Source organism: Pseudorasbora parva, chromosome 6 (genome assembly GCF_024679245.1).
Source record: "Pseudorasbora parva isolate DD20220531a chromosome 6, ASM2467924v1, whole genome shotgun sequence".
Taxonomy (NCBI): domain Eukaryota; kingdom Metazoa; phylum Chordata; class Actinopteri; order Cypriniformes; family Gobionidae; genus Pseudorasbora; species Pseudorasbora parva.
Window position 1 is genome coordinate 17,463,623 of NC_090177.1, and position 27,234 is coordinate 17,490,856.

The following is a 27,234-nucleotide window of genomic DNA, read 5'->3' on the forward strand; positions in this document are numbered from 1 at the left end:
CAGGTGAACTAGTTACATGTTATAGCAAGGATAAAAACAGGTTAAAGTCATACAAACAATACATTTTCATAAGAATTAATTTCAAATTTCTTTAAATAATAAAAAAATGACCAAAGCCCTTGTCACTTTTCTTTAATGTCTTTAATGCACCTTTAGTTTTGAAAATACACACACACAGTCAAGGTAGATACAGTGGAGCATTCTTGCTTCTTGTCAGTGTTTCAGCTGGTTAAGGCATAGTTCACCAAAAATGAAAATTCTGTCCCATTTACCCGCCCTCATGTTGTTCAAATCCTGTATAATGTTCTTTGTTCTGCTGAACACAAAATAAGATATTTGGAAGAATGTTTGTAACAAAGCAGATTAGCAACCATTTACTAACATAGTATTTTCCACCCTACTATGGTAGTGAATGGTTGGTCGGTCTGCTTGGTTACAAAAATTCTTACAAATATCTTATTTTGTGTTCAGCAGAACAAAGAAACTCATACAGGTTTGGAACAACATGAGGGTAAATGACAATTTTCATTTTTGGGTGAACTATCCCTTTAAGAAGAACTGACTGGCTTGGATGAGAAACTTTGCGACGACAAACCATCAATGGATATCTTGGTCACACCCTGTTGGAGAAAGAAAGATAACAATTAATAATAAAAATAAATTTAAAAAATATATATATGTTCTTTATACATTTTATTAATATTAAGACTTTACTTGCATGTGTGACTAAACTAAAGTTGCAAACTAAAGTAATTTAAAAGTTTTTTTTTTTTTTTTACCCTATATTGCAACGTAAGCCTACATGGCTAGCTTTCTTTCTCTTACGCTGTTTAGAATTTGTCCCACTTATGAGGACGATTAAATGAGCGACATTTTCATAGTATTGTAACAACCGGATATAATGGAGGCAGAGAACACTACACCAGGATGGCAGTTTACAATCAATTGCTTTATTATTAGTTAAAACACAACACTTTATAAAACACGTTACCCCCCTTGTTATGGGTGCAGTCATAAGGGACGGGATCACGTCAGCAGGGAAGTCACTCGGGGGTTCCCCTTGTCGATTGCATCACAGTAGGCTTAAATTATTCTCTCCGGTTCAGCATCCTCCACAGTCCGGGTGCGGGTCAGATCACTTAGCAGGTATTCTGTGCCTTTAAAGAGCTCTCCTATCCAGCGCTTGAACCCCTAACTCTCTAATACATTTGCCCCCCACTAACTGACTATCTTCACTGCCGGAGACACTATTTGTCCCGAGCGGCCGTCTAGCGTTCCCCACAAATGAGAGCTCCTCGCACACGCAATTCACACCGTCTCTCTCGAGCGTCCCGCACCCATTCCATAAATAATCAGGGTTCACCCGCATCACCTGTGCACATTAAAGGGGGGGTGGAATGCTGTTTCATGCATACTGAGCTTTTTACACCTTTAAAGACTTGGATTCCCATCCTAAACATAGACAAAGTTTCAAAAACTAATGTTGGACGTTTGATAGAGTATTTCTGTGTTAAAAATACTCCTTCCGGTTTCTCACAAGTTTCGGCGAGTTTTTTTCGAGTATGGGTCTACTTGACGTTAAATAGATCGGAAGGTCCTTGTATGGGCTGTACGGGCTCTTCTCCCGGAAGGGTGCGCGCGCGCGTGACTAGAGGGAGAGAGAGGAAATGCACGCCGTAAACAGTCTCTCAGGTGCAGATCCAGTCGTCCGTGAACACTTGTGACGCGCCGCGCTACACTTTATTCCTATGGGTGACGTCGAGCGACTTCAACGCTTCAGCACAGTATTCCGGGAAGGCAGCGCTGCATTTGAACCGATTTGAACGCAGAAATGACGGGAAGCTTCAAGGCATCGCTTCAGTCGCGTCGCAAAGTGGATTTCCACGGTCACTGCTGTCACAGGACTTCACCAAATCATACCAAAGAAGTGTGTTTTTGACAGAGCGGTCCTGCTTTGGAAGATGCCGGTGAGTAAATCAACTTCAAATGTCTCTGCTATTGGCTACCGTCGCATGAGTAAACATCAGTAAACGATACGATCGCGTGCTTCGTCATTCAAATGTGCTAACGGTTACTCCATTGTTGTTCTGTATAACGTTACACTATTCTGACTCTGACGTGCAAAACCGTTTTGCTTGCTACCTCTAAGGTCTAGTCACATACAATAGTCCATAAACCGAATCATGTCCTCACAAACTGCGCGTAAAGACACACAAAGGCCCCTAAATACAGTACATACCACAGAGACGGACATCCTGATGTTGCCGTTTCTCCTGTTCAATTTATTTCAGCCTCAGATTTGATTGTGGATCATTATCTGTATTAGCTGAGATAGATGGGTTTCTCCACGCTTGAGGACGTCACCGCTTTGTTTGCGATCGTCATTCTTTAGCTCCGCCCACACGATACGCCTCCAGCCGCTCGGTTTTTTCCGGAAAGACTCGGTACAGCCCATATTTCTTTTATAAATATGATAAAACTAAAGACTTTTCGGAGATATGAAGGATGCAATACTACTCTATAGGTACTCAAGATTGACATGAGATTGACTGAAACTGAGTGTTTCACCCCCCCTTTAATTTAATTACGAGTAGCTCATAAGTTAACCATAGCCACTCCCACAACCTACTACGTTGTTCCCATAACTTTACTGTACAATTTCACAAGTTGGAACCGAAAAATCACGTTTAACACAACAAAGTAACCCTAAATTGCGTGCATTATTTGGCCAACATTAAGTTACACGTTTGACATGTTTCAGTACATTTCCTAGTATAAAAATCACCACAGCACCTTGGCCTAGCTAATGAGAGAAAGTTTGTCTGACACAATAGCACACACGCTGAGATTAAATCTAAAATACATTATAGTATTATAGTTTAAAACAAAATTATGTATTACTTAAACATGGTCAAAGACCACATTTACGTAACGTAAATAATTTAATCGATGACCAGTGAACTTGACGTAGACTTCACTTAGGCCTAAATAATCCCCATTTCCCTTGTATATATTTACTTCTTACTTCACTTCTAACGTTAAATATCCACACAAGCCTAATATGTTAGACATATTTGTCTGCAATATAATCATTAACACTTACCTGACATGTGAACTGCACCCTCAAAATAGCTGCTGCTGCCTCTCTCCGGTAAACGCGCGAAGTCCTTTGATCTCAGTCCCTCCGCGAAAAAATCAAACAAGTACCTCAGATATCCTTCCGCGAAATCAAACGAGCAATACAGATCCTTCCGCGTAGTCAAACAAGCTCTTGTACGTATTCATTAAAATTAGGCAGATTAAATGCCACAATTAACTACATATGTTAATGAATTATATATGTGTATTAAATATGTAAGTGTTGTAGGATCCAACATTATAGCCTAATGCAGATAGGCTACCATCATAAACAAAACATCGAAAATACATCTAATTTCACAAATATTGTTCTGATATAGGCTATTATCAAATGTTTCTAACAGCCCATTTCAACAGCACAAACAAAAATCTATTTACAATAGTAAAATATTGTGTGTAAAATATTGTGTTAGCCATAGCCTAGGACTTTTATAAAATATTGACTGGATTCGCGTTTTTTAGTCCAGTCAACATTTGCAATTCAAAATGTTAACTGGATTTGAAAATATCAATTGATTTAATGTTTTTCAAATATATTTCAGCAGACTTAAAATAATATGTCTTCTTAACTAAGCACAAGTAAGAAAATTAGTTCAACATATATTTTTTTGCTCTTCCAACATTTTATTAATTGGATTTTTTAGAGTGTGTGGTGTTGTTACGGTGGCACACTAAAATCACACTAAAAATCAAGTTACTATATGTTTTCAGCCGAAATTACCCATGTTGTTCTCTTTTTTTAATGGCCCATTTTACCTGAAAGCAGTGGCTCAAGAAGGCACCTGCTGATAGTCTAACTCTGATAATTTTAAAACAATTATACTTTTTCACATTTAAAATGTATATATATATATATATATATTGAAGAGACATATGCTAATCTATAAAAAATGTCATTCATTCTCATCCATATCTTATTTGATGGTATTATTAATAATTTACCAAAACGTGGCCCAATTTAGCTGACTTCACCCTATAGTTTTGGACCGTTGGCTGTATGCCTGATGCATATGGCATTTTTATGGAATATGGATTTTTGAAGTCATCATCTGGTTGTTTGAATTCTACAGGATGTCCGGGAGAAGGGGATGTCTCTGTCTTCCGGCAGTCCACCTGGAAACAAAATGTACTGACTCCAAACTTCCTTGTGGTAGAAGAACGCCGCCGTGTTTGCAACTGTGACAATAAACGCTTACCAGGATCACTAAATGGTAGATTTTCAAAAATGTTAAGTTGGCTTCATTGTTGCAGTAATATAGCAATGTATCAAAGTATATCAAGTGGGAGGAGTTGGATCTGGATCCAACGCCGCCCCCTGGATCTTGTGTTCTGGAGTAGGACCATCTCAGATTTTGTCATGTCGTAGCTATCCCTAGCCCCAACCTCAGACCTGAAGTTAGGGTAGCGCTGACGATTGCGTATCCGCCCCAACCACTAAACCTACCCATTACCTTGACCTCCCCCAGTTTCTCTAGAAGCCAATACAGAGATGATTCACACTGCAGTTCATCGACTGGCCCAGAAGGGAGCACAATCTTATTGAGCCCCATGTTAAAATGCCCAACTTTACAGCAGAACAAACTGGTACAAATTGTGGATTTGGTCTATAAAGCTATTTTTTTTTAACAATTCATCCATTTACATTATATAAAGCTTTAAAGTTCTGCATAATTAAGGGCGTGGCCACTGAGTGACAGGTGGATTGTCGTTTGTCTGCTGTCAGTTAGTCATCACGTAACCTCAGCTCCACCCACGTCCCGCTCTTTGCCCATTTTCTGTTAGCTCGACCCTACTTTATGCTTCAAAACTGCTCTTAGAATCCAATGGGTGATGTGACGTCACGGACACTACGGAATTTTTTTTTTTTACCGTCTCCAACCAATTAATGATTCTTTCAGCTCCACCCCAACACTGAAAGAAGAAACACCCGAGGCAGGCTGGCCTGGCACCACCTCTGTCCTGACATTGTTGTGACGAATTACTCTGCAGTTCTGCAACTGGTTATTATTATAGGCGTCTAGGAAGGGGGCGAGAGGTGGCCCATGATAAAGTAGTAGAACATAACGACAAGGTTATTTAATAATAACTTTTAAACTAAACTTAAAAGTTAAATATAAACTCTGGACTGACTAATCACTAGATACCGAATAATTGAAGTAGGCTAACAGCAAATAGCAATAGCAGAAATAAAAGCAGAAATTAAACACACTCTGCATAATTTATTCATGAATGGGTGCATTGCTGAGAACTCAAATATCATATGTATGCAGATTCCCCAGCTTGCACAAAATGCTCGCGTTCAACAAGAAAAAAATGCTGTTTTGCTTGTGGTTTGTCTGCTTAGGCCTATTGTTCAATCTAACATATTTTTTTATTTTTTTAAAAACAACATGGGGAATATGCAGACTAACCTAACCCAGGTAAGAATTCAAAATATGAAATTAAGCTATATGGAGCTTTATTGTAGCTTTTTATGTTAAACTATTACAGTGTAATCTATTTCTGAATTCATATCATATTTTCTATTGCTTATTGCTGCTTTTTCTTAATCACGCCCTAAAATCAATGCGTTGCCTATAAAACTATCTATCAGTTGACAGCAGTCATATTCAATCAAGGAGCGCCACCGCCATAGCCGACAGCGATCTTTATTGTTAGGATTATAAATAACCCACATCCCTGCCTTTTTAGTACCTACCCCTTTATGTAACATCCATATAGCTCCGCCCCCTTGAAAGGTTATTATCGTGCGTTCGCAGAGGGGTCTTCTTTCACAATAGGCTACTTCTTCTGTCAATCAACCGCCGCCCCGCCCCTTTGCGTTTGTACCCCTTTCTTCACCCTCCAATCCAGTTTGTCCTCCCGTCCTAGCGAAATGTATCCGCCCCACTGTCAGTCTTCCCAAACTGGGCGCTTGTTTTCTGTCCCACCGGAGAAGGGAGCGATCCAGCTTTACGTTTTTGAAAGGTAACGCGACACACGCACAGTTTACAGCCTGCTAAGCAAGATTGACGTCACACGTCGTGTTATTTTGTATCTTATTGTAGGTTGTCACTTTATCAGACGGGTTGTTGAGTAATATGCGCGTGTATTATTGGTCAAGACTCATTGCTAGCGGCTAACGCGGGTCAAAACAGTTAAGCCAAACACTCGTGCCTTCCGCCCGCAGTAGATCTCGTTTGGAGATTTCGTCAGGTTATTCAGAGTATCATATATGTTGGTATATCTTACAGTGCATAAACTGAATGTCAGCCTGACCTGGATGGCCAGACGTTAGCGAGGCTATTATTTGGATGGGTGAATTGTGTGTTATGCTTGTGATGCTTACCATGTGATCATGTCCTAAGCAGTACATTAAGTGTCTTTTAAGTAATATCTGGATGGATCAGTTGTTCGCCCAGTATTTGATGGGTTGAATCTGCTTCATTGTATTTAGTGACACTTATTATACCCGTGCAGATGATCCATCCATTTGTTAGTTGACAGCAGTACAAAATTGGGGAATTATTTTGACATAAGAAGCTTAAAACGTATCAGGGTTTCATCAAAAATATTTAGCAGCACAAAGTTGATTGAAAGGAATGATTCTTGAAGTTGAGCTCCGAATCAGCATGATTTGTGAAAGATCATATGACACAAGATTGGAATAGAAATATAGTATTTTTAATTGTAATGATATTTTACTCTATTACTTACTGTAGTTGTATAAAATAAATAGTGTTTTGGTGAGCATAAGAGAGTTCATTTTAAAAACATAAAATCTTTTGAGTGGTAGTGTATATTCACATGTCTCAATCTTCTAGACAAAACTGTTTTATATTACTACTGCTGCTCTAATAATATGTTTATTTCATATAGTGCTTTCTGTCAGTTAAGACTGCATCAAATGTCAATATAAGTCCAAAACCATTGGGATAAATGAGAGCCAGCTAAAAAAAACAATAGCTTACAAACAGAGTACAGTTGTCTTGGCGGCAAGTCATAGACCATAGTATACAAAGGTGTTTTTGCACAGCTAACTTAAAAAATGAATGGCATTATATATATTATTTATGATGACATCTGCCATAGCAATTGCTGCTATCTATCTAAATTAGTTTCTTCAAGTAATAACCACTAGGAACTGCACAGATTTGTTTAAGAACCAACTACGTATGTGGTTGTTGGTCTGTAGCACTATAATCGTCCAGTCTGTTGTATGACTGGATCTCTCTGTTTACTGTTAGTAGCCCATTATAGCCAAAGGACATGCATGCAACTCTCACTTTAGCTGAAAGATTCTGAGGTATTTTATTTAATTGATTATTTGAACATGTTTGAAACAAGGTTAAAGGATGTTGTGCTTTGTCAAATATGTTATCTAGAGGGTTTTCTTGCATATGATTCAATAATAATGCTAATGTCTGTTTGGTTAAGGTATGCAGTGTAGAAGGCCTATATTGTGCATATTATATATATTGAAATATTGTGTCACAAATTTTTTTTTACATCACAAAACTTAAACATTGAAAGCTATCTTCCAAAAGCCAACGTTTTCATGTTTTCTTTGAATGGTCTGTTATACTGTAGTGTCACATTAAGAGTCCAATGTTTTTCTTTGTTCTGATCCAAAGCGTGTGGTCCATCACAGCCACCTCTGCATTCACTTCAGTTGAACTACCTAGAATTTGTGTGGTTGCAAAACGACCGGGGCTACGTGCTGCTCAGCCAGCCAAGACTTCCTCTATTGGCAGTTTACCACATGGATGTTTGAATATGTGATAGCTGTCAGCTTTTTAAGTGTCTGCTTTGCCTGTCTGTGTTCAAAAAAAAACATTTGCATGTTGGCCGGCTCTGTTATATGGCCAATACAGTTTTTCAAACTGCTTTGCATTTTGGTGATCCTCAGCTGTAAATATGGTCCTTCATTTAATAGAGTTTTTATTTAGCTATCTATTACTGTTTCCTTATTGTGTGTGGGTCATTGATATGATGTCCATTTATTTGTCCTTTTTTTATTTATTCAAAACTATATTACAAGTCTAATTCAAACATTTATTTGAATGCACTTATTTTATTATTAATTTTTTTCTTGATATAATGGGAAAAAAAGCCTTATTTAAAAAAAAGTAATTCTTGAAAAATGGCAGTTTCATACACAATTATTCAAAAATCAAAGTTATATGGTGCGACCAAATTCATGCAGTAAAACCACTGATCTATATAAATGACTATGTTCTCTATATAGATCAATGGGTAAACCAACATGCTGGAAAAAAAACACTAGGGCTGCAACTAACTATTATTTTGCTAATCGATTAGTTGGCCGACTTTAAAAAAATAAATTAAAAAAAAAAGTTTTATTCCACATCCTGCCCAATGCTGTGCTTCAAACAAACATGTCAACTAAGTGCTATGAAAACATACATAGTGAATATACCTTACAAAAATAAAGCATGGTTTTACAACGAATAAAACAAAACATAATAATAATATTAATAATAAAAGGGTTATTGTAGTTTTTCTATGGTTACCACAAATATTTATTAATTAATGTATTTGTGTGGTTATAAAAAATGGTAATTAAATACACCAAAAAAACATGGTTTTACTGTAATATAACAATGGATAATTTTCATATGGGTATCAGTGTTATAGACTGGGTAAACCCAGCCTGATCTGCCGGCGATTTGATTTCCCCCTGCCTGCAGCTCAGTCTGGAAACCTGTACATTCATTTCTGCTGCTTCTGTTACACTTTTGTGGTAACCAATCACAGACTGGCTTATCCACCTGGCATGCTGTTGGCGGGTATAACACAATGACAGATAGAGATACGACGGGTCGTTGCCCGTTGGTCTGATTGGTTGAAGGACTATTCAATTGCGTATACAGAGTCATTCAGATAATGCTCATTGATCATGCCTCTTGTGCAGTAGAAAATATAGAGCAGACTCCCCAGACCAATGTTCAATCTTAAACTGAGCTTGGTCTGGTGATAACCAGACAATCTGTGCTATACATTATGTGCAGAAATGTTTATGCGATATTAAAGAAAAACACAAATTCAGTGAGATGAGGAATGCTCTGAAGGAACACACATGCATTTGCTATGGAGAAATTAACCTGTTACTGTCATTTCTTTATCCTTTGTAAATAGGCTATGGGAAATGCCTTGCATTTATATTCAATTACATGCTGTTATGGTAAATGGACAGCATATATTTAAGCTAAATCAATGTGTTCGCGCTGTCTTGCTCTCAACTGCGATCTGTCTGTTTGACGCGCATGCCGTGATCGCCCCCAGTGCTCGTTCAGAGAAGTTTAAAGTTTAACCACAGGCTGTAAAAAATAGTTTAACACGCGCAAATTAGTAACGTTAACCGATAAGGATATAACCTCTCTTGTCTATGTAGATCAGTGGATATAACATTTAAAATCAACGTTTTGCGCTGAGGACGCACACGTAAATGTCAAAGCAAAATGACAGGGTGTGTTGAACGCTAATGCATTCGCTTAAAGCTTACAATAAAGAAATTTCATGTTTTGGGCGCTTGGATTGCATACTGTTCCTGCAGCAGCTCGTTCTGTTTTCACTCCACTGTTTTTAGATGTATTTTGTCCAAAGAAATGCATTATTCAGTGCTGTAATTTGGCACAACTGGAGGAAGTTGGTGGTAGACACGACTAATCTCTAATGAGAACCGTGTCGAGGATTTTCATTATCGATTATTATTGACTAGTTGTTCCCACCCTAGTAAGGAATGATATATAATTCAAATGCTTTTAAATTTTCTGTTCATCAAAGAATCCTGAAAATACTTTAAATGATAAAAATATATCACAATATTACTCTGCTGTATTTTAAACAAATAAATACAGCCCTGGAGACTTCCTACTAACCCTAATATTTTCCCTTTAAATATATTTTAGATAATATAATTGAAAATGGCATAAAAGCACAAAAAAAACCCCCATAAAACCAACATGAAAATAATTTAGAAGTAATTGGCTATTTTCTATTCAGTTTATTTTTAAACGCCCTCATGTTGCATTCAAGAGATGAAAGTGAATTCTTAATAAATTCTTCATCTCTATTGTTTTTTTGTTCGAGTTAATTCTGTATAAATACTGTGTACTCTTACACCTCCTACATCATGTGCAAATTGGTGGGTGGGGCTAAAGAGGCAATTATGAAGAAGGGGTCTTTTGTCTCACTATGACATCATACTGAGACAAAATCTGAAACGAGTTGTTTCGGTAGCTTGATTTCAATAAAATACATTTTTTGGACTAATGAGGAAGCTTTGAGTTCTGAAGCTTGCAGGATATTTTTATAGTACAATGACCTCATCTGTCAAAAGAAATCAAGGAAATTTTGATTTGTGACCCATTTAATTAAGCCCACGCTATGAAGAGGTAAAGTCAGTTTCAATAATGACAATCGGATGCTGACTCTGTCTCTCTCTCTCTCTCTCTCTGCTATGAGCTGCCATTGGCCATTAAAGGATTAGCTTGGTCGGACACTCTCATTAGGTGGTTTTGCCAAGCACAGCTGTTTAAAGACTGCAGTGAGGTGATTGGATTTGTTCTGTGTGTTCAATAAGGGAATAGATTGAGAGTAGGCCAGCTTGAGTGTCCAGTATGTTCCAGGTTCCCTGCATAGTAATCTACTTACAATTAATGATACATTTTTATTAGCTGAACTGATGATGTCCTGCTGTAGGTCGTTATATTGCTTTATTTTCAAACCTACTGTTCTCTTGTTTGACCTACAGAACACATTCAAGCTGTGAAATGATGTCTTCTGATTGACATCAACAGCAACAACTGTCCATCATGAACAGCGAGGAAGAGTTCTATGATGCTGAGACAGGTATGTAATGAAGTTTAGTACAGTACATTTTCGTCGTCACCTATGGCTAAATCTCTCCTTTCCGTCTCAGGTTTGGAATCAGATGACTCGTGTGAAGTCAGCTTTAAAGATGCCTGCGTCTATTCGGGCAAGCAGACCTTGAATGGCAAAATGGCGTGTGAGAATGGAGTGTGGCAGAGGCGGTAAGCTGTCAGAATAATGTGAAATAATACAAGCAAAGATCTTTATCTGTTGGACTGTGTAACGTATTAATGCGTATGTCCGTGTGCTCAGAACAACTCTTCCTGCACCCATGTTCTCCAGAAATGACTTCAGTGTATGGGGCTTCCTGAAGAAATGCATTGGAATGGTGAGCGACAACAGCTTGGTCTAAAGTGCTCAGTTCAAACAAAGCATGAAATATCAACTTGTAAAAGAGACATATTATTTAGACTGCAGTGTCGTTGTCCTCTTGCCAAGACATTTCTATATAGGAATTTTGTTTTGTTTTGTAGGAGTTATCCAAGATAACAATGCCTATTGTTTTCAACGAACCGCTGAGCTTCTTGCAGAGGATTACAGAGTACATGGAACATACATACCTCATCCATAAAGCTTGTACACTTTCTGATTCTATTGAGCGTATGCAGGTTTGTGCCTCCTTTATAATTTACTCTCACATGTGGGCTTGCATGGAAGACTCAAACTAATCCTTTTGCATCTCATTTGTCAGCTTGTTGCCGCGTTCGCCGTTTCTGCAGTTGCTTCGCAGTGGGACAGAACTGGAAAACCTTTTAACCCTTTATTAGGAGAGACTTTTGAGCTTACAAGGTAAATCTGCAGAGCATTTGGAGACAAACGCTATACAACTGCTTGTACAAAATGAGCTCGCACTGATCATTTGCATGTATGTGTTCAGGGAGGATGAGTGTTACCGCATGATCTCAGAACAGGTGAGCCACCACCCACCAATCAGCGCCTTCTACGCAGAGTCACTCAATCAGGACTTCTCGTTTCACGGCTCCATCTACCCTAAACTGAAATTCTGGGGGAAGAGTGTGGAGGCGGAGCCTAAAGGCACCATGACACTTGAGCTGTCCAAGTAAGTTTTATTCATGTGACATCACTAAGTACAGTATGATCACTTTTTTTATTGGAGCTGGAGAGTCACTGAGATCAAGCACATTCACACACTTGAGCAAGGCGCATAACTTTCCCCTGCCCTTAGTGTACTGTAAGTTGCTTTGGAAAGCATTATTTGCTAGATAAGTACTATGCTAGAATGCATATTTATTATTCAGCATGTTTTGTAGCGATTTTGGGTGTGGGATATTTTTTATTCTTTTTTATGTAACTTTTTTTGTAACATTAGTTAAGATTAACTAACAATGAACAATACTTTTCTACATTATTAACACATTTTTAAAATCAAAAGTCATCTGTTAACATTAGTTAAAGCATTGCGAATTATTTTACACAATATATTGCCACCATTTTGTCATCGTTTTTAATGTAACATTTAATGTACACATAATGTAACATTTAATGTAACATTTTTAATGTTATTGTTATCGATCCGGTATCTATATAAGAAAATTACTAGAAAATTATCCAGTAAGAAAATTTGACATGATTGGAATCTCTCATAATATGAATTTACAATGAGCAACAAAGGTTAATAAATGCTGTAAAAAGTATATTGCTCATAGTTAACTAATGTTAATCATTTTTTTCTCAGGCACAGAGAAGCTTACACATGGACAAACCCTATGTGCTGTGTGCATAATGTCATTCTGGGTAAACTGTGGATTGAGCAGTATGGGACATTGGAGATTGTCAACCACAGGTATTTCATCTTTTCCTTTCAGACATTAAATACCCAGCCTGCATTTTCACTCCATACCATTTTCCAGAATGCATATATTGTTGTCGTATAGGCTACTGATCCACAAGTATCATTGCTGATCAATGTTCACTCTGGGTTTGGTGCCTTATTCTTGACTGGAAAACCTCCTCTCTGTTCATTTTAGCACTGGGGACAAGTGTGTGCTGAATTTTAAGCCATGCGGCATGTTTGGCAAAGAGCTGCATAGGGTTGAGGGACATATCCAGGACAAGAGGTGAGCAGTCATTCGTATCAAATGTCAGCGGGTATATCTGGCTCCTAGCCTGTAGTGTTCACACTGCACATCCACTCTGTGTCTGTAGCACTAAAGGTATCAGCGATGTATTTCACAGCTGGATTGTATATGTAGTGTTATTTTGAATTTTGTATGGATTTTATGCTTGTATCTATGACGCATTGTGTTCGGATGTATTTCAGTAAAAAAAAGCATCATGTTATCTACGGGAAGTGGACAGAGTGTGTATATAGCATTGAGCCAAAAGTCTACGAAGCCAACAAGAAAGCTGAGAAGAAAAGCAGCGGAGATTCCAAGAAACACAAGCAGGTAATAGGCGTTAGCTGTTTTATTTCTTACTGCAGAGCTCTACTTTTCTGCTCTGTTTTCACATGAAAGTCCAAAAGTTCCCACACACATCCTTACTACTATGCCAACCGAACAAGTTTCACGATCTTTGCTGAAGGATAGAAGAGAGATCAACCAGAGCAAGTTCTTTTCAGTGTGTAACTCTGGAGTTTTGGGTTTTATGTCACTATTCAAACATTATGTCAGTTTTTTTCTATGATATTTAATAGATCATTTTATTTTTATTTTACTAGAATATTAAATATACACTACTGTACTAAGGTTTGGGGTCTGTATGTTTAAACATATTTGCTCAAAAAATTGATAAAAACTGTAATATTAAGTGAAATATGAAGTACAGTAAATATAAAGTGTTATTAATATAAATATATTTTAAAATATAGTTTATTAATTGTTAGCATCATTACTCCAGTCTTCAGTCACATGATCCTTCAGAAATCATTTAAATAGGACTTGGTGCTCAAGAAACATTTCTTATTAATTTTAAAAACAGTTCTGTTTATTTTTTGTTTAGTTGAAACTGTGATATGTTGTGTGTGTGTGTGTGTGTGTGTGTGTGTGTGTGTGTGTGTGAGAGAGAGAGAGAATTCATGCTAAATAAAACAATTAATTTCTTTTAAAATGATTTTATATAAATATAAATATCTCTGCTGTGCATTTCCCTGGAAATCACTTTCTGTTTCCCTCCTTTGTATTATTAACATGCAATTTCAGTAAGAGGTGAAGGTAAAGACAGTGGATTTTAGTAGTGATGCTACAGTAACTGATCCACCTTCATAGTAGAGTTGTTGTTCAGTTAGTTATCCTAGTTGTAGTCCATTTGGCTTCCTGATCTTGCTCTGTCTTTTGTCTTTAAAAGCTCTCATATGAACATGGTGCATTTTGGGGCATTAATGGTAGTACTCTATGCATGTGATTAGGAACAGGGCACAGGGGGTGATGATGCAGATGAAATGCCAGATGCCCAGGAGACAGTCACTATGATCCCAGGCAGTACTCTGCTGTGGAGAGTAGCCCCTCGACCGCCACACTCGACACAGGTAACCACAACCTTGGACTTTTACATGCTATTAAAGCGGCCCTACACACTACATTATGCCCTTTTACAAAGTCTTGATTTTGTTTTGGGGGTCTATAAGACTATAAGAATAGGTTTTTATGACTGAATGTTTAAAAACATTATTTTTCACATATTTTATATTGTTGCAGCACCTCTCTTCCAAGTCTGTCAGTAACGCTCTGTTTAGTTAAGTGACATGTGAAGGCCAAGTAAGGTAACCCATACCTCTGCATTTAATCCATCCAAGCTTGTGCACACACATTAGGAGTAGTGAGTAGTGAACACACACACTGCAAACTGTGGACACACACACCCAGAGCAGTGTGCAGCCATTAAGCTGTGGTGCCTGGGGAGCGATTGAGGGTTAGGTGCCTTGCCCAAGGGCGCCTCAGTCATTTCCTACCGGTATTAAAAATCAAATCCACAATCTTTGGGTTACCAGTCGGACTCTGTAACCATTAGGCCACAACTGCCCCAGTAGTTCCTGTCTCTATGAAGCCCCTCCTTCTGAAAAGCGCTGTGCGCTTTGATTGGCCGGCTGGACAAGTGTTGTGATTAGTCAAACACTTTAAGCGTGTTTTGGAAAAATCACGGCCCTTACCATAACCTTACCATAACAACCAGCCCTCACCCATTTTTTGCATGCCTTGAGTAGGAATGATCTAAATGAGGAATATTGTGATGTGTTCATAACGGAAGAAAACTCAAGACTACAATGGAGGCGTTTCAGGGAGTTCAGAAACAGTGCTTACTGATATAGAGAATAACTCCCTATGGAGTGGACGTTGTGCATTAACATAACACACTAAAGACATTTGAAAATGTAATAAGCATAATTGGGTGATTGCATGTGACCACATTGCATCTGCAGTACAAATGCTGAAGCATGTCGGACAAAATTAAATTGGATCTCCTGAGACAGATGACAATACCAGTTGTTTTCACTCTTACAAATGCAGACACTTCATCTAGCTAGTTGTGTAACATAGTAATTATTCTCTCTTTTTCCTCTTCCCTGGATTTTATTCAGATGTATAATTTTACTAACTTCGCGATGACGCTTAATGAGTTGGAGCCTGGTATGACTGGAGTCATAGCACCAACAGACTGTCGCCTGCGGCCGGACATCAGAGCTATGGAGAATGGGGATATAGGTATGGGCAATCTCTCTTTTGGCCCGTTCTGTTACTATTAGGGATGCAAAAATTCTCAATATAATATTGAACCGTTCGGTACGGCATTCACGGTTCAATATGCGCTTGTGAATTGCGTTTTTCTTTCGGGTTTGCATTTAATGAATTAATATTCTACAAATTCTGTCATTTGCCTCCATCCCAATATACTGAACAATGCGACATTCGCGATACATTCACATCAGACGTTAGTGGTAGAGTTATACTCCCGGGACACTATAGGTATTCACAATTACAAAAGTTATTTGCATGCGTTTTAAAGCCTTGCCCTTGCCGGTTAAACATTTCATTTTCTTGCTTATGCACGGTTTTAACATGCGAGAAATAAAAAAAAAAAGTATAATAAAAAAAAGGAAAATAAAGAGTATTGCAATAAAAATATATAGTTTTTTCTCCATAACCTCTTGCTGTTCCTGTCGCTTAAGAATAGAATAGCAAAAAAACGAATGTGACAAGCCATCAGAACCGAACTGAACCGAAAACCAAAGTTAAAAAGCGAGATATGTATTGAACCGTGGACTAACTGTATTGTTGCATCACTAGTTACCATCTGTCCTGTAAACTATCTCTTGGATGTTGCTCTACTTATTTTACCGCTAAATTTAGACACTATTCTTAAAATCCAGATACTGCAAGTCGAGAGAAAGAGAGATTGGAAGAGAAGCAGAGAGCTGCCAGAAGAGAGCGTGCTAAAGATGAGGAAGAATGGTCTACAAGGTGAGTATTTGGATTAAGAGCACAACAGTGAATGGCCACTATTTCAGCAGTTTGCGTTCTTGGATTGTTTTGCACATGTACTCATTTTGTCTGTAGACATTAAAAAATTCTGCAATAAAGTGTTGAAACAAGCCAGCCGGTTCTGAGACTGCAAATTGCACCATTATTTTAATATAAAACTACAAAATTAATTATACAGTAAATTATTGTTAAATTAAAATGAGAAGTTGACTATTACATCAATTTATAATCACACTAACTTAAGGTTTCTACAGAAGCACAAATTGTCATTTAAAGTCATTTTGGTAGATCTTAAATATTAATGAAAATCATTATCTTCCATCTTTCAGATGGTTCCAGCAAGGCATTAATCCATACACTGGGGCTGCAGACTGGATCTTCAAGGGTGGTTACTTTGACAGGAAGTACTCTGACCTGCCAGACATCTACTGATTCGGATGAGAAAACTGAAAGAGGCTTGAGATTCATCCTTTGCTCTCCTTCACTCAATCCATATCATCTCCTCTCCTTAAGCTCTTTTCCGTTTTCTCTTTTTCTTTCGTCGAAATGTGAGATTTAAGTGAACAATTTTCAGACAAAGCCTCTTCACAAGTTCTGCTCTTCACTAGGATCTGGAAATTCAGCGTGAATTTATTTATTTATTTTGGGACGTAGGGAATGCCTTAAATTATTCACTTTTTTGATGTATGTTAGATTTTGAGTTAATCATTCTGTGCAAACCTGAATATGTTTAGAAATTGCTAGTTGATGTACGTGCTAACCTACCTTTCCATGTGTCTCGCTAGTTACACTCAGGTATTCATTTTATGGGTACAAGCGGTTAGTGATGGCATCAATGCAGTGCCATCTGTGAAGATAGCCAATGTGTGTGTGATTATTGAACTGTGCGGTTGCTCAGAACCTATTAGGAGAGCTTAGTTTTGTGTTTTTGTTCAAACTAATGCTATTTTATCTCTATTGATTCCCCCCTACCCCCTTATCTCAGAAACATGACCTCTGTTTTGGTATGCATGATGTGCAGAAATTTCATATAGATAAAGATTCTGCCTGATTTTGAGTACCTGAGAATGAAAATGAGCTTATTTTGCAGAATCATCCCATCTATGTTCAGAAACCCCGGTTGTATCTCATTGATAAGGCTGTTTTCTCCGTGGTATAAGGGAGTTTACTAAAACTAATATTCTCATTCCTCATATTTTAGATCTGTTTTGTTTTTGTTCAACAGACAAAAACGAAAGCTGCTTATGAAAAATGTTTACTTGGTAAAAAAGAAAAAAGGTGTTTTTTTAATTGTTAAAAAAGCTCTTATAAATAACAAAAATCCTATAACATCCTGGCATTGATTTTTTTGAGTATGTTTAAGGTTGCCAAAGTCACTTTTATCTTGTAGAAACTAAAGCCATATAACCCGTCAGGACTGCAATGTTGAGTGATCCATCCTGGTGAATGAAATTGAAATGGGTGCTAATCCGTTTCTTTTGATTTCAGCACTTCATGGCTCACGAATGTCAAGGTGCTTCACCTTAGCCTCTCATAATATGAACTCACATTTACCAAAAATGCTCAGAATGTTGCTTCATTGCTCACATGCTTTTTACCATAAAGCAAGTATCATTCTGCAAGGACTAATATTTTCCCCTCACATATAAATCATAGACTAGATGACCTCAAGAGTCCGAGAAAGACGCCACTGTCTTTTATTTTGGAACTTTAAACAATACTGTGATTTTAACACTCACAAATCTCAGAAGCTATGCAAACATTGATGGGAATGTCTGTCTGTCTGTCTGTCTCTCTGTCTTTCAATTGTAAAATTGTATGTGTCAATAAGCTTCACTGTTTATGTAAAATCTTCGGTTGGCCTATAGTTCAAAGGTGTACAAGCATGCTAGTACTTTTGCTGATGGTTTTACACACTCGTTTTGCACAGCCTGAAGTTGGGCTGATGTATGGTTTGATGGCGACTGCAGTGATTAATAACACTCTTATTTAAATATTAGAAATGTTTAGCATCTACACCTAATGGGAGCTCATCATCTATTGTGTAGCACAAGAATATTCATCTTTAAAATGTTCCATGGAGTGCGTACAATTCCAAAAGCCAAGCTTCGTGCCATGGCATACTTTAAAGGAAATTGAATTCCCTCTGTATTTTATACAATATATTGTGGCATGTCTTAACATAAATGATTTAATCTCACTATCAATGCTTACTAGCCGCTAGAAATATCAGTATATTATCCCGCCAGCTGCTAACTTAATGGCTTTAAATGTCCTTTAAATCTTGAGACATTAAAAAACAACTTATCCCCAATTGTCTCATGCTTGTGCGCCATCTTTATTTGTAGCAATCACATCAGGTATGTTAATACAAATAAACCTGGTCACGTTGAATGCAACTATGTAAAGCAAACATGCACTCAGAAATGTCAATTTGAAGTAGTTCTGTGTGTTCTTTATAAGCTGTTTATTTTGGTCGTGACACTAAGGATTGACTGTTTCTGTTGTGAAAGTCACTATTTCACAGATAGAAGGCCAAATTGGGCCACTGTGGTGCTACGATGGCTTTACATAATTGTGCATGATGTATTGTGACTTTTTACTACATTTGTATAGATCATGTGAAATGCACTTAAACTGTAAGGAATTTGCTCATTTGTAAACTAGCAATATTAATGCTATATGTGAGACCTCACTAATTAAAATAAATTTCAGTTTGCTTTTTTGTGTCTCAAGGGACGTGCTTTAGATTGGAATTTTTGACAAACCCTTTGGGAGAAGCTTCCTTCATATATAAGGTGGTGAGAACGTTTGTGAATTATTATGTGTATCTGCATTGACCTAAAAATGTGAACTGATCTTTATCAATGTCAATGATGAAGAGCATCGAATTAAACACCTAACAGAAAAAGCATGCTTTCTGTCTTTATTGACCAAGTTGGTTCTGATTTTTCAAGATGGGATTATAAGATGATTTAATAATTTATTTGAAAAAGAGTGCCAATGCTCAAGAGACAAACCTTGTAAACGGTGGCTGAATTGCTCCAAGGTCAGAGAAATTGTGTTTAAAAAAGAAAGAAAGAAAGAAAAGTCATTATATTTGGCCATTGCTTGGACAGGTTGTCTAGCTTTATACATTCAATACAAAGGCAAATAATAGTTCAGAAAAGGACAATCAATCCCATAATACCTGAAATGGATATCTTCCCAGTACACAATACAACAAAAATGACTTCATTTCACACTTCACATTAAAGGGGGGGTGAAATGCTGTTTCATGCATACTGAGCTTTTTACACTGTTAAAGACTTGGATTCCCATCCTAAACATAGACAACGTTTCAAAAACTAATATTGGACGTTTGATGGAGTATTTCTGTGTCAAAAATACTCCTTCCTGTTTCTCACAAGTTTCGGAGAGTTTTTTTCGAGTATGGGTCGGCTTGACGTCGACAGAGCGGAAGGTCCTTGTACGGGCTCTTCTCCCGGAAGGGTGCGCGCGTGCATGACTAGAGCGAGAGAGCAAATGCACGCCCATAAACATTCTCTCAGGTGCAGATCCAGTCGTCCGTGAACACTTACGTCGTTATAGTCCGCGCCGCGCTCCACTTTATTCCTATGGGTGACATCAAGCGACTTCGACGCTTCAGCACAGCATTCCAGGAAGGCAGCGCTGCATTTGACCCGATTTGAACGCAGAAATGACGGGAAGCTTCACAACATCGCTTCAGTCGCATCGCAAAAGTGGATCTCCACGGTCACTGCTGTCACAGGACTTTATCAAATCATACCAAAGAAGTGTGTTTTTGACGGAGCGGTCCCAGCGATAAAGGTTCACGGTCGGTGAGTAAAACTGCTTCAAATGTCTGTGCTGTTCTCTATCGTCGCGTGATTAAACATCAGCAAACGACACGATCGCGTGCTTCGTCATTCAAATGCGCTAAGGTTACTCCATTGTTGTTCTCTGTATAACGTTACACTAGTCTGACGTGCAAAACCGTTTTGCTTGCTACTGCTAAGGTTTAGTCGCATACAATAGTCCATAAACCGAATCATGTCCTCATAAACTGCGAGTAAAGACACACAAATGTTGACAGGCCACTAAATACAGTACATACCACAGAGACGGACGTCCTGCTGTTGCTGTTTCTCCTGTTCAATTTATTTCAGCCGCTGAATTTGATTCTGGATCATATCTGTATTAGTTGAAACTTGGTAGTGTTTTCTTCTCCGCTTGAGGACGTCGCCGCTTTGCGCGCTCGTCATTCTTTAGCTCAGCCCACACGATACGCCTCCAGGCGCTCGTTTTTTTCCGGAAAGACTCGGTACAGCCTATACTAATTTATAAATATAATAAAATTAAAGACGTTTCAGAGATATGAAGGATGCAATACTACTCTATAGGTACTCAAGATTGACATGAGATTGACTGAAACCTGTGAAATGGATGGGTGCATGTGTGATAATAAAGTGTGATGGATGGGTGCATATTCTCTTACATTAAGCTTAATTATTCCACTTCATGTGTGTTTAATTATTTAGGATAATTAAAGACTGTTCGCTTATCTTAAGAGGTTTCATTCCAGAGGACTGCTGTCTGAATTAGGACGCATCTACAGCAAATTCTGATTTTAAAATGCTCACCAAGTATTCTCATTGGTGGCAGTATCAGCAGAGGCCAATCAGCCTAGTAATGCTATGATTGCTTTCAGGCTGCATATAAAGGACCTATCAACTTGTGCCATCTAAAGTTGCATGTCATAACTATATATAGGCCCTGCTTTCGCTGCTGGAATTATCAGCCCGTCCAACTCAATGACCCGCAGAGCCGTGCCTACAGAAGGACAAGGAGGTGACATGATGGCCTACTATACAATTGCGGTTAGCAGGAGATTAGATTAATTACTGACATTGTCTACTTTCTTTTTTTCAGAGGATCTTGTAAGTGTTTTGACACTGAGGTCATGGCACCGTTTCAGGTAATGCAGAAGCGCTGCTGAAGCTTCTTGTCATACCTCTCATTCGGAGAATCCCTCTTTAAAATAAACCCTGGAAGGACTCCACAAAATGTTCTTTTACCTAGCCGCAGTTTTGACTACTGCATAGTAAACTATTCTGTTTTTGTTAGTTTAAAAAAAAAAAAAATCTATATACAGGAAATTAAGTTTTTGTTAAAGTCTGCATGAACTTGAAGTTGCGATCAGTCTCTTCTTTCTTGTTGTGATGTATCTGACTAAATCTGCTTCTTGAACGAGAAAAATTAGGCTTTTTTTTTCCTTTGTAAAATGGATTGTAGTTGTTTTGCTATTGCTGTGATCTCATTTGAGTGACCGGTTGTCCTGCCGTAAAGGAAGGGTAAGTTACTTTGACTAGTGATTTATTAATAAATAAATGTGCATTGATAACTCTTTTCTAATAAATACTGCAATATTCCATAAAGCAATTTATTTCATGGGGGAAAACAAAATAAGTTAATTAGGCAACTGAACTCATGCTGTTCAGGGTGCAATGTTTTGGGGTGATGAATTAAATAATTTACATCAAGTTTTCAGCAATGAGTCACCTTTTTTTTTTTTTTTTTTTTTTTTTTTTTTTTTTACATATTGCTACACTAGCATAATTTTTGGTCATGCTGAAGTGCATCTACACTGCTGACATGTTTGCCTGTATGTTGTGCACATGAATGGACTAACCACTTGGAGGAAAACGTCACTGATTTTATCAGACTTTTTTTGTTTTTACTTATTTTTATTTCAGAAATGTTATGTTTAATTTCAAGAACAAGGTTGTTAGCATATGCTTTTGTACATTTATTTTGGTAATGAATCTAAGATTCTTCAGCACTTTTTGTTGAGTCTGTTTGGATTACTAACAGAAGCTATAGAGGTGGCCAATAAGTTATCTTTAAAATGTATACAAACTGATCTGGTGCATTCCAGCTGAAATCCTTTCTAAACACACTTATTTATCCTTTCAAGAACCCGTACATTCCTCTCTCCCAGACATCCTATACGAAATGGCCTTACAAGGGTAAAAAACTAGATGTACTCTATTGTATTAGTTGTTTTTGGTTGGATGTACATTGTGTAATTAAACACAAACTTCTAAAAAGAACAGTTTAGCCTAGAGCTTCATGTTGTCTATAGCTAAATTTCATGTTAAAGGCAACATGTCATTTTTTTTGCAAACTTTATCCTATCTTAGTTGCAATGAAACAGAAGTAGCAACATATATTTTCTTGTATTTTGTGGCATATTATAGTGTAACAAACTACTGAAAAAGAAAAAAGTAGTGTGAGTACTTGGTTCTATGCATTTGTTGTCGATTGTATTGTGAAATGTGTCCGGTGAACTTAAAAATGAATGTGAGCTTGGAGTCTAATGCAGAGAGACGGGATTCAAGTGATCTAAATGGAGAGAACTGAGGTTTCACAGATTTCACCTCATGTTTCAGTTATAATTGAGTTAAAGGTATAGTTCACCCAAAAATGAAGATGTTATGTTTATCTGCTGACCCCCAGGGAATACAAGCTGTAGGTGTCTGTTTCTTAAGTAGAATACAATTGAAGATTGCACCAATCGTTGCACTGTGCCAGTCATAAAATTCATGTCAATGGGGTGTAATTCCATGAAAGTTAAAATCTTTAATTGTGTTTTACAGAAACAAACACACCTGCATCTTGAATGTCCTGTTGGGGGGGGATCTTCTTCCATTTTTGGGTGAACTATCACTTTAAGCATCATCAGAATGTTAAATCAAACTTATATGGACAAATTGTTCACAAAACAGTGAATTTTACACTTCATTTTGACTTAAATGTAGCCTGACAAGCCAGACCCACATCAAGATGTTTGGTCTGAAAACTCACCATAGACAGGGCTCAATCTGAGGGGCGGGATAAACGGTTGTCTTTCAAACTCCCTCTGCACGCGATAGGATAGCGGTACACCAACCGGAGCAACGACGGTGAAGGGGAGCTCTCGCTGACTGATTAAACATTCGCCGTATCCGGTCGGCAAAACTCCGAACACATCTTCCCTTTTTAAGAATGACTTCAGTGCCGCTCTTTGTTCTTTTCTCAGAGGAAAGCTTAACTCCAAGTCTTCCGGAGGCGCGGGCAGAACTGATTCGAAAGACCGCCGCCGTTCGCCAGTTTCTGTGTTTACTAGGTGTTACTAGAAGCACGCAAACGAACTCGGCAGTCGTCATTATGGCCCCGCCCGCCGACTCTATAGCCTACCTACACGATGTGATTGGGCCGTCCAGATTCTGAGGAATACAGCTCAGATAGGAATTGAGAGTTGCTAGACCACACTTGCGGGCAAATTAAATTTGCTGCCGCTAGGGTGCGTCTAGATTTTTCTAGGCTAACTTAAATGTGCATTGTTACGGAAGCTTATTGCAATCACTTGAGAAAAAAAAATCTACTCTGTTTTTCTGAATTAATGACTTAATTATCTCAGAATTATGAGATAATTTTTCATGAATACATTTTTTTGCTCTGTTTTTCTGAATTAATGAGATCCCTCAAAATCCAACCAAGAGCTCTATTTTAGCTGGATTGCATGGAAGTAAACATACATGTCCCGCCTTTCAAATTTAATCCGGATTTATTTTACTTTGGGTTTGAGACATTGTCTTTAAGTAATAAAAATTGTATTGTTTTTAGTGCATCAACTTTGTGCAGACACCTCAAGACAGCAGAAATGAACATTCTGATCTGCTTGACATTGCTATTGCACTCCATGGGGATCCAGTATTTTCAACAATTGCCTGATTGTCTCTTGTGTCACCACGTAGCCAGCCTGAATGCATTTCAGATGCATCATCATCAATAGTACGAGTGTGAAATCGTGCCTAATGTATATCGTCTGGAATGTATATTGTGTGGAATGTTTACTGAGATAATGCACGTGCTACACAGTCTTTCGCGTGCATGCATATGACATGCTCTTGAGTAGGTTGGGGATGGTGGGATGGGGAGTTCGTACGTATAATATGCCATAAAGTGCGTATAAGCACGTGAAAAACTGTGTACCATATGCACACCAAAACTCATTTTAGCGTATACATTCCTCAAGATTGCACACTTATTTATACGAATTTTCATGAGATCGGCTGTCTGCACAAATTTGAAAGGCGGGACATGTTTACTTCCATGCAATCCAGCTAAAATAGAGCTCTTGGCTGGATTTTGAGGGATCTCATTAATTCAGAAAAACAGAACAAATTTTTTTTTTCAAGAAAAAATTAAGTCATTAATTCAGAAAAACAGAGCAAAAAAAATGTATTCATGAAAAACGATCTCATAATTCTGAGATAATTAAGTCATTAATTCAGAAAAACAGAACAAAATATTTTTTTTCAAGAAAAAATTAAGTCATTAATTCAGAAAAACAGAGCAAAAAAAAATTATTCATGAAAAATTCTCTCATAATTCTAAGATAATTAAGTCATTAATTCAGAAAAACAGAGTAGATTTTTTCTCAAGTGAATGCAATAAGCTTCCGTACATTGTGGCGCTTTTAACATTAATGTTTGTTTGAGTAGTCTCACATAGCTACTTTTTGCTTAACTAATGGCACACCCACATTAAAAAAATACTATAGTATATTATAGTAAAATTACTCTGGTAAATACTATTTTTTAACTATACTATAGTAAATACACTACAGTAAAATAAAGTGTAGTAAATACTACAATTTACTGTAGTTTCTGTATGGTTCAAAAACACTATAGTATGAGTTTTTAGTATTTGTTCATGTGGGCATTGTGAGATTACCTGCAAGTCTGAACAACAGACATTTCACATTTCTCTTTTAGTCAAGTGTTCTCTCAGTGATCTCTATCTGTTGTAAAAATAATTTTCCAAGTAGAGAGACTTGGCATGTATAAACAGTGAGAACAAACTTCACAGACAAGTAAAACAATTAAAAAACATCTTTATAAATGCAAATAGAAAAAAACGACAAAACGCAGCATTTACACATCACAACACAGATAGGACCCTGTGAACAGTTCAGTCCAGACTAGTGGCCGTCTCACACCACCCAATAAACACCAAACCCCAATGGTTCTTGGTTCAGTGTTACTCCTGCTGGTGTTTAATCTGGCAGTGCAAACCAGCCACACATCATTCTATGACAAACTGCTAAAATAGACCATTTTGAAAAATAAATCTTCTGGAAGAAATTTCAAACATTTACTCACAAAATACAGTATTCTCATGCAGAATGTCACAGGATTCCCCTCACAGTGTTTGTACTGTTCTACCTCCTCAAAAAAACTACGACAGTATCACAGGAGTGAATGTATTCACACAGTGAGATTTCAATCAACACGTCACACGGTTTTCCAGTCACATTCATAACGTGTCAAGGTGTGAGATGACTCGGTATTAAATAGATTAAAGACGCAGGATATGATGAAAAGGTTGTCAGAACCGTACTGACAAATGTAATGGCAAAGGCACTTCATTCTTCAACGTTCAGTGAAGTCTAATAGTGACGTATTGTCTCTCCGATTCAATTACCCTCTCACAGTTGATCATTTGTCTTAGCAATGTGAATTTTAACCAGTCTGGATTCCTGAGGGAAAGGAGCAAACGCCCCATACGGAGCCATCACGTTAAAAAGGCCACCACTAGATGGTGGATATGTGCTTCTGATAAATCAACAGAAATCGGATGTAAAAACAAAGTTGCATATATCTGGCTATGCTGCACACTGTGATACTGTCCAGGTTCTGAAAGTAAACATGGGCCGCTCCTTTATGGTGTATAAACATTTCCAAGCGATTCAATTACATTAGAGATAAAAGATAAGACGATATTGTATGAACACTAACCAAGAAGATTCAGAAAGGTTAGTTGTATTCAACACTGCACAATACGAAACAGACTCACTCTGTCGCCGTTTGCTGTGACCAAATACACTACAGGTGAATATACAGGCGTGGAGTTATTTGTAACACCTACTGTACCGTTTGAAACATAACACTCAACATTGCACATAAAATGATTAGGACACAGAACGCCAAAAATTGTCACAGCTGCACATTAAAACGGACAAAATCATAAGAGTTCTGTCAAGACATTGGAAAAAACAACTGGCAAATGGTTCCGTTTCTGTGTAAAATGGCACTCACATATTCAAAAAGACTTTTTACAATCAACGTTTCTAGAGATAGTTCACCCCAAAATAAAAATAAATAAATAATTGACTCGCCCTCAATTTGAACCAAATGTATAGGAATTCATTCTCTTTTTTTTGTAAGTTAATGGGGTCCATCAACTGTTTAGTCACCCATATTCTTCAAAATATTGTTTGTGTTCAGCAGAAGAAGAAATGAATAAAGGTTCATTCATCTTTGGAACAACTTGAGGGTGAGTAAATGACAGAAGTTTTATATTTGGGTGAAGCATCCCTTTAAAGAACATTGTATCACTGTTAAACCACAGTCTAGTAATTGTTAAATGTTTGATGACAATAATAATAATAATTAAAAAAAAAAAATAATAATAATAATTAAAAAAAGAGAGCGAAAAGCACAATTAATGTGCCTGTTAAATGTCATCTCTAACATAGAGTGCCAGGCTGGATACGCATCGGAATGCCACACCCCCCCCATAACGCATCAAAATGAAAAAGTAAAAAAAAAAAAAAGTGTAAAGCATCATAAAATATTCAGTATTCATAAATTATGAATTCTAATAAAATTAATGTCATTCAAAAATAAAATATTACATAAATAAAGTAATGCATTAAGAAAAAGCTTTAACAAAT

General features: G+C 37.4%; 1 protein-coding gene across 2 annotated transcripts; it reads left to right on the forward strand.

Annotated features, from left to right (window-relative positions):
• The first annotated feature begins 5,983 nt into the window (after nucleotides 1-5,983).
• On the forward strand, nucleotides 5,984-19,362 carry osbpl2a (oxysterol binding protein-like 2a). Of its 2 annotated transcripts, none has more exons than XM_067445885.1 (14): nucleotides 5,984-6,105; nucleotides 10,895-10,992; nucleotides 11,063-11,174; nucleotides 11,266-11,341; nucleotides 11,487-11,621; nucleotides 11,705-11,802; nucleotides 11,891-12,073; nucleotides 12,710-12,817; nucleotides 13,002-13,091; nucleotides 13,295-13,421; nucleotides 14,381-14,500; nucleotides 15,551-15,674; nucleotides 16,340-16,430; nucleotides 16,781-19,362. In XM_067445885.1, exons 2-14 carry the CDS (start codon nucleotides 10,956-10,958, stop codon nucleotides 16,881-16,883), a joined length of 1,404 nt encoding a protein of 467 aa, XP_067301986.1. In that variant the 5' UTR covers nucleotides 5,984-6,105; nucleotides 10,895-10,955; the 3' UTR covers nucleotides 16,884-19,362. The 2 variants fall into 2 exon arrangements, with proteins under 2 accessions (XP_067301986.1, XP_067301987.1); XM_067445886.1 differs by having other exon boundaries at nucleotides 11,296-11,341.
• Nucleotides 19,363-27,234: the final 7,872 nt, after the last annotated feature.

Coding starts and splice junctions, on each gene's coding strand:
- osbpl2a (XM_067445885.1), top strand. CDS start 10,956: ATGAACAGCGAGGAAGAGTTCTATGATGCTGAGACAG. Junction 11,622..11,704: donor ATTCTATTGAGCGTATGCAG/GTTTGTGCCTCC, acceptor CTCATTTGTCAG/CTTGTTGCCGCGTTCGCCGT. Junction 13,092..13,294: donor GGACATATCCAGGACAAGAG/GTGAGCAGTCAT, acceptor GATGTATTTCAG/TAAAAAAAAGCATCATGTTA.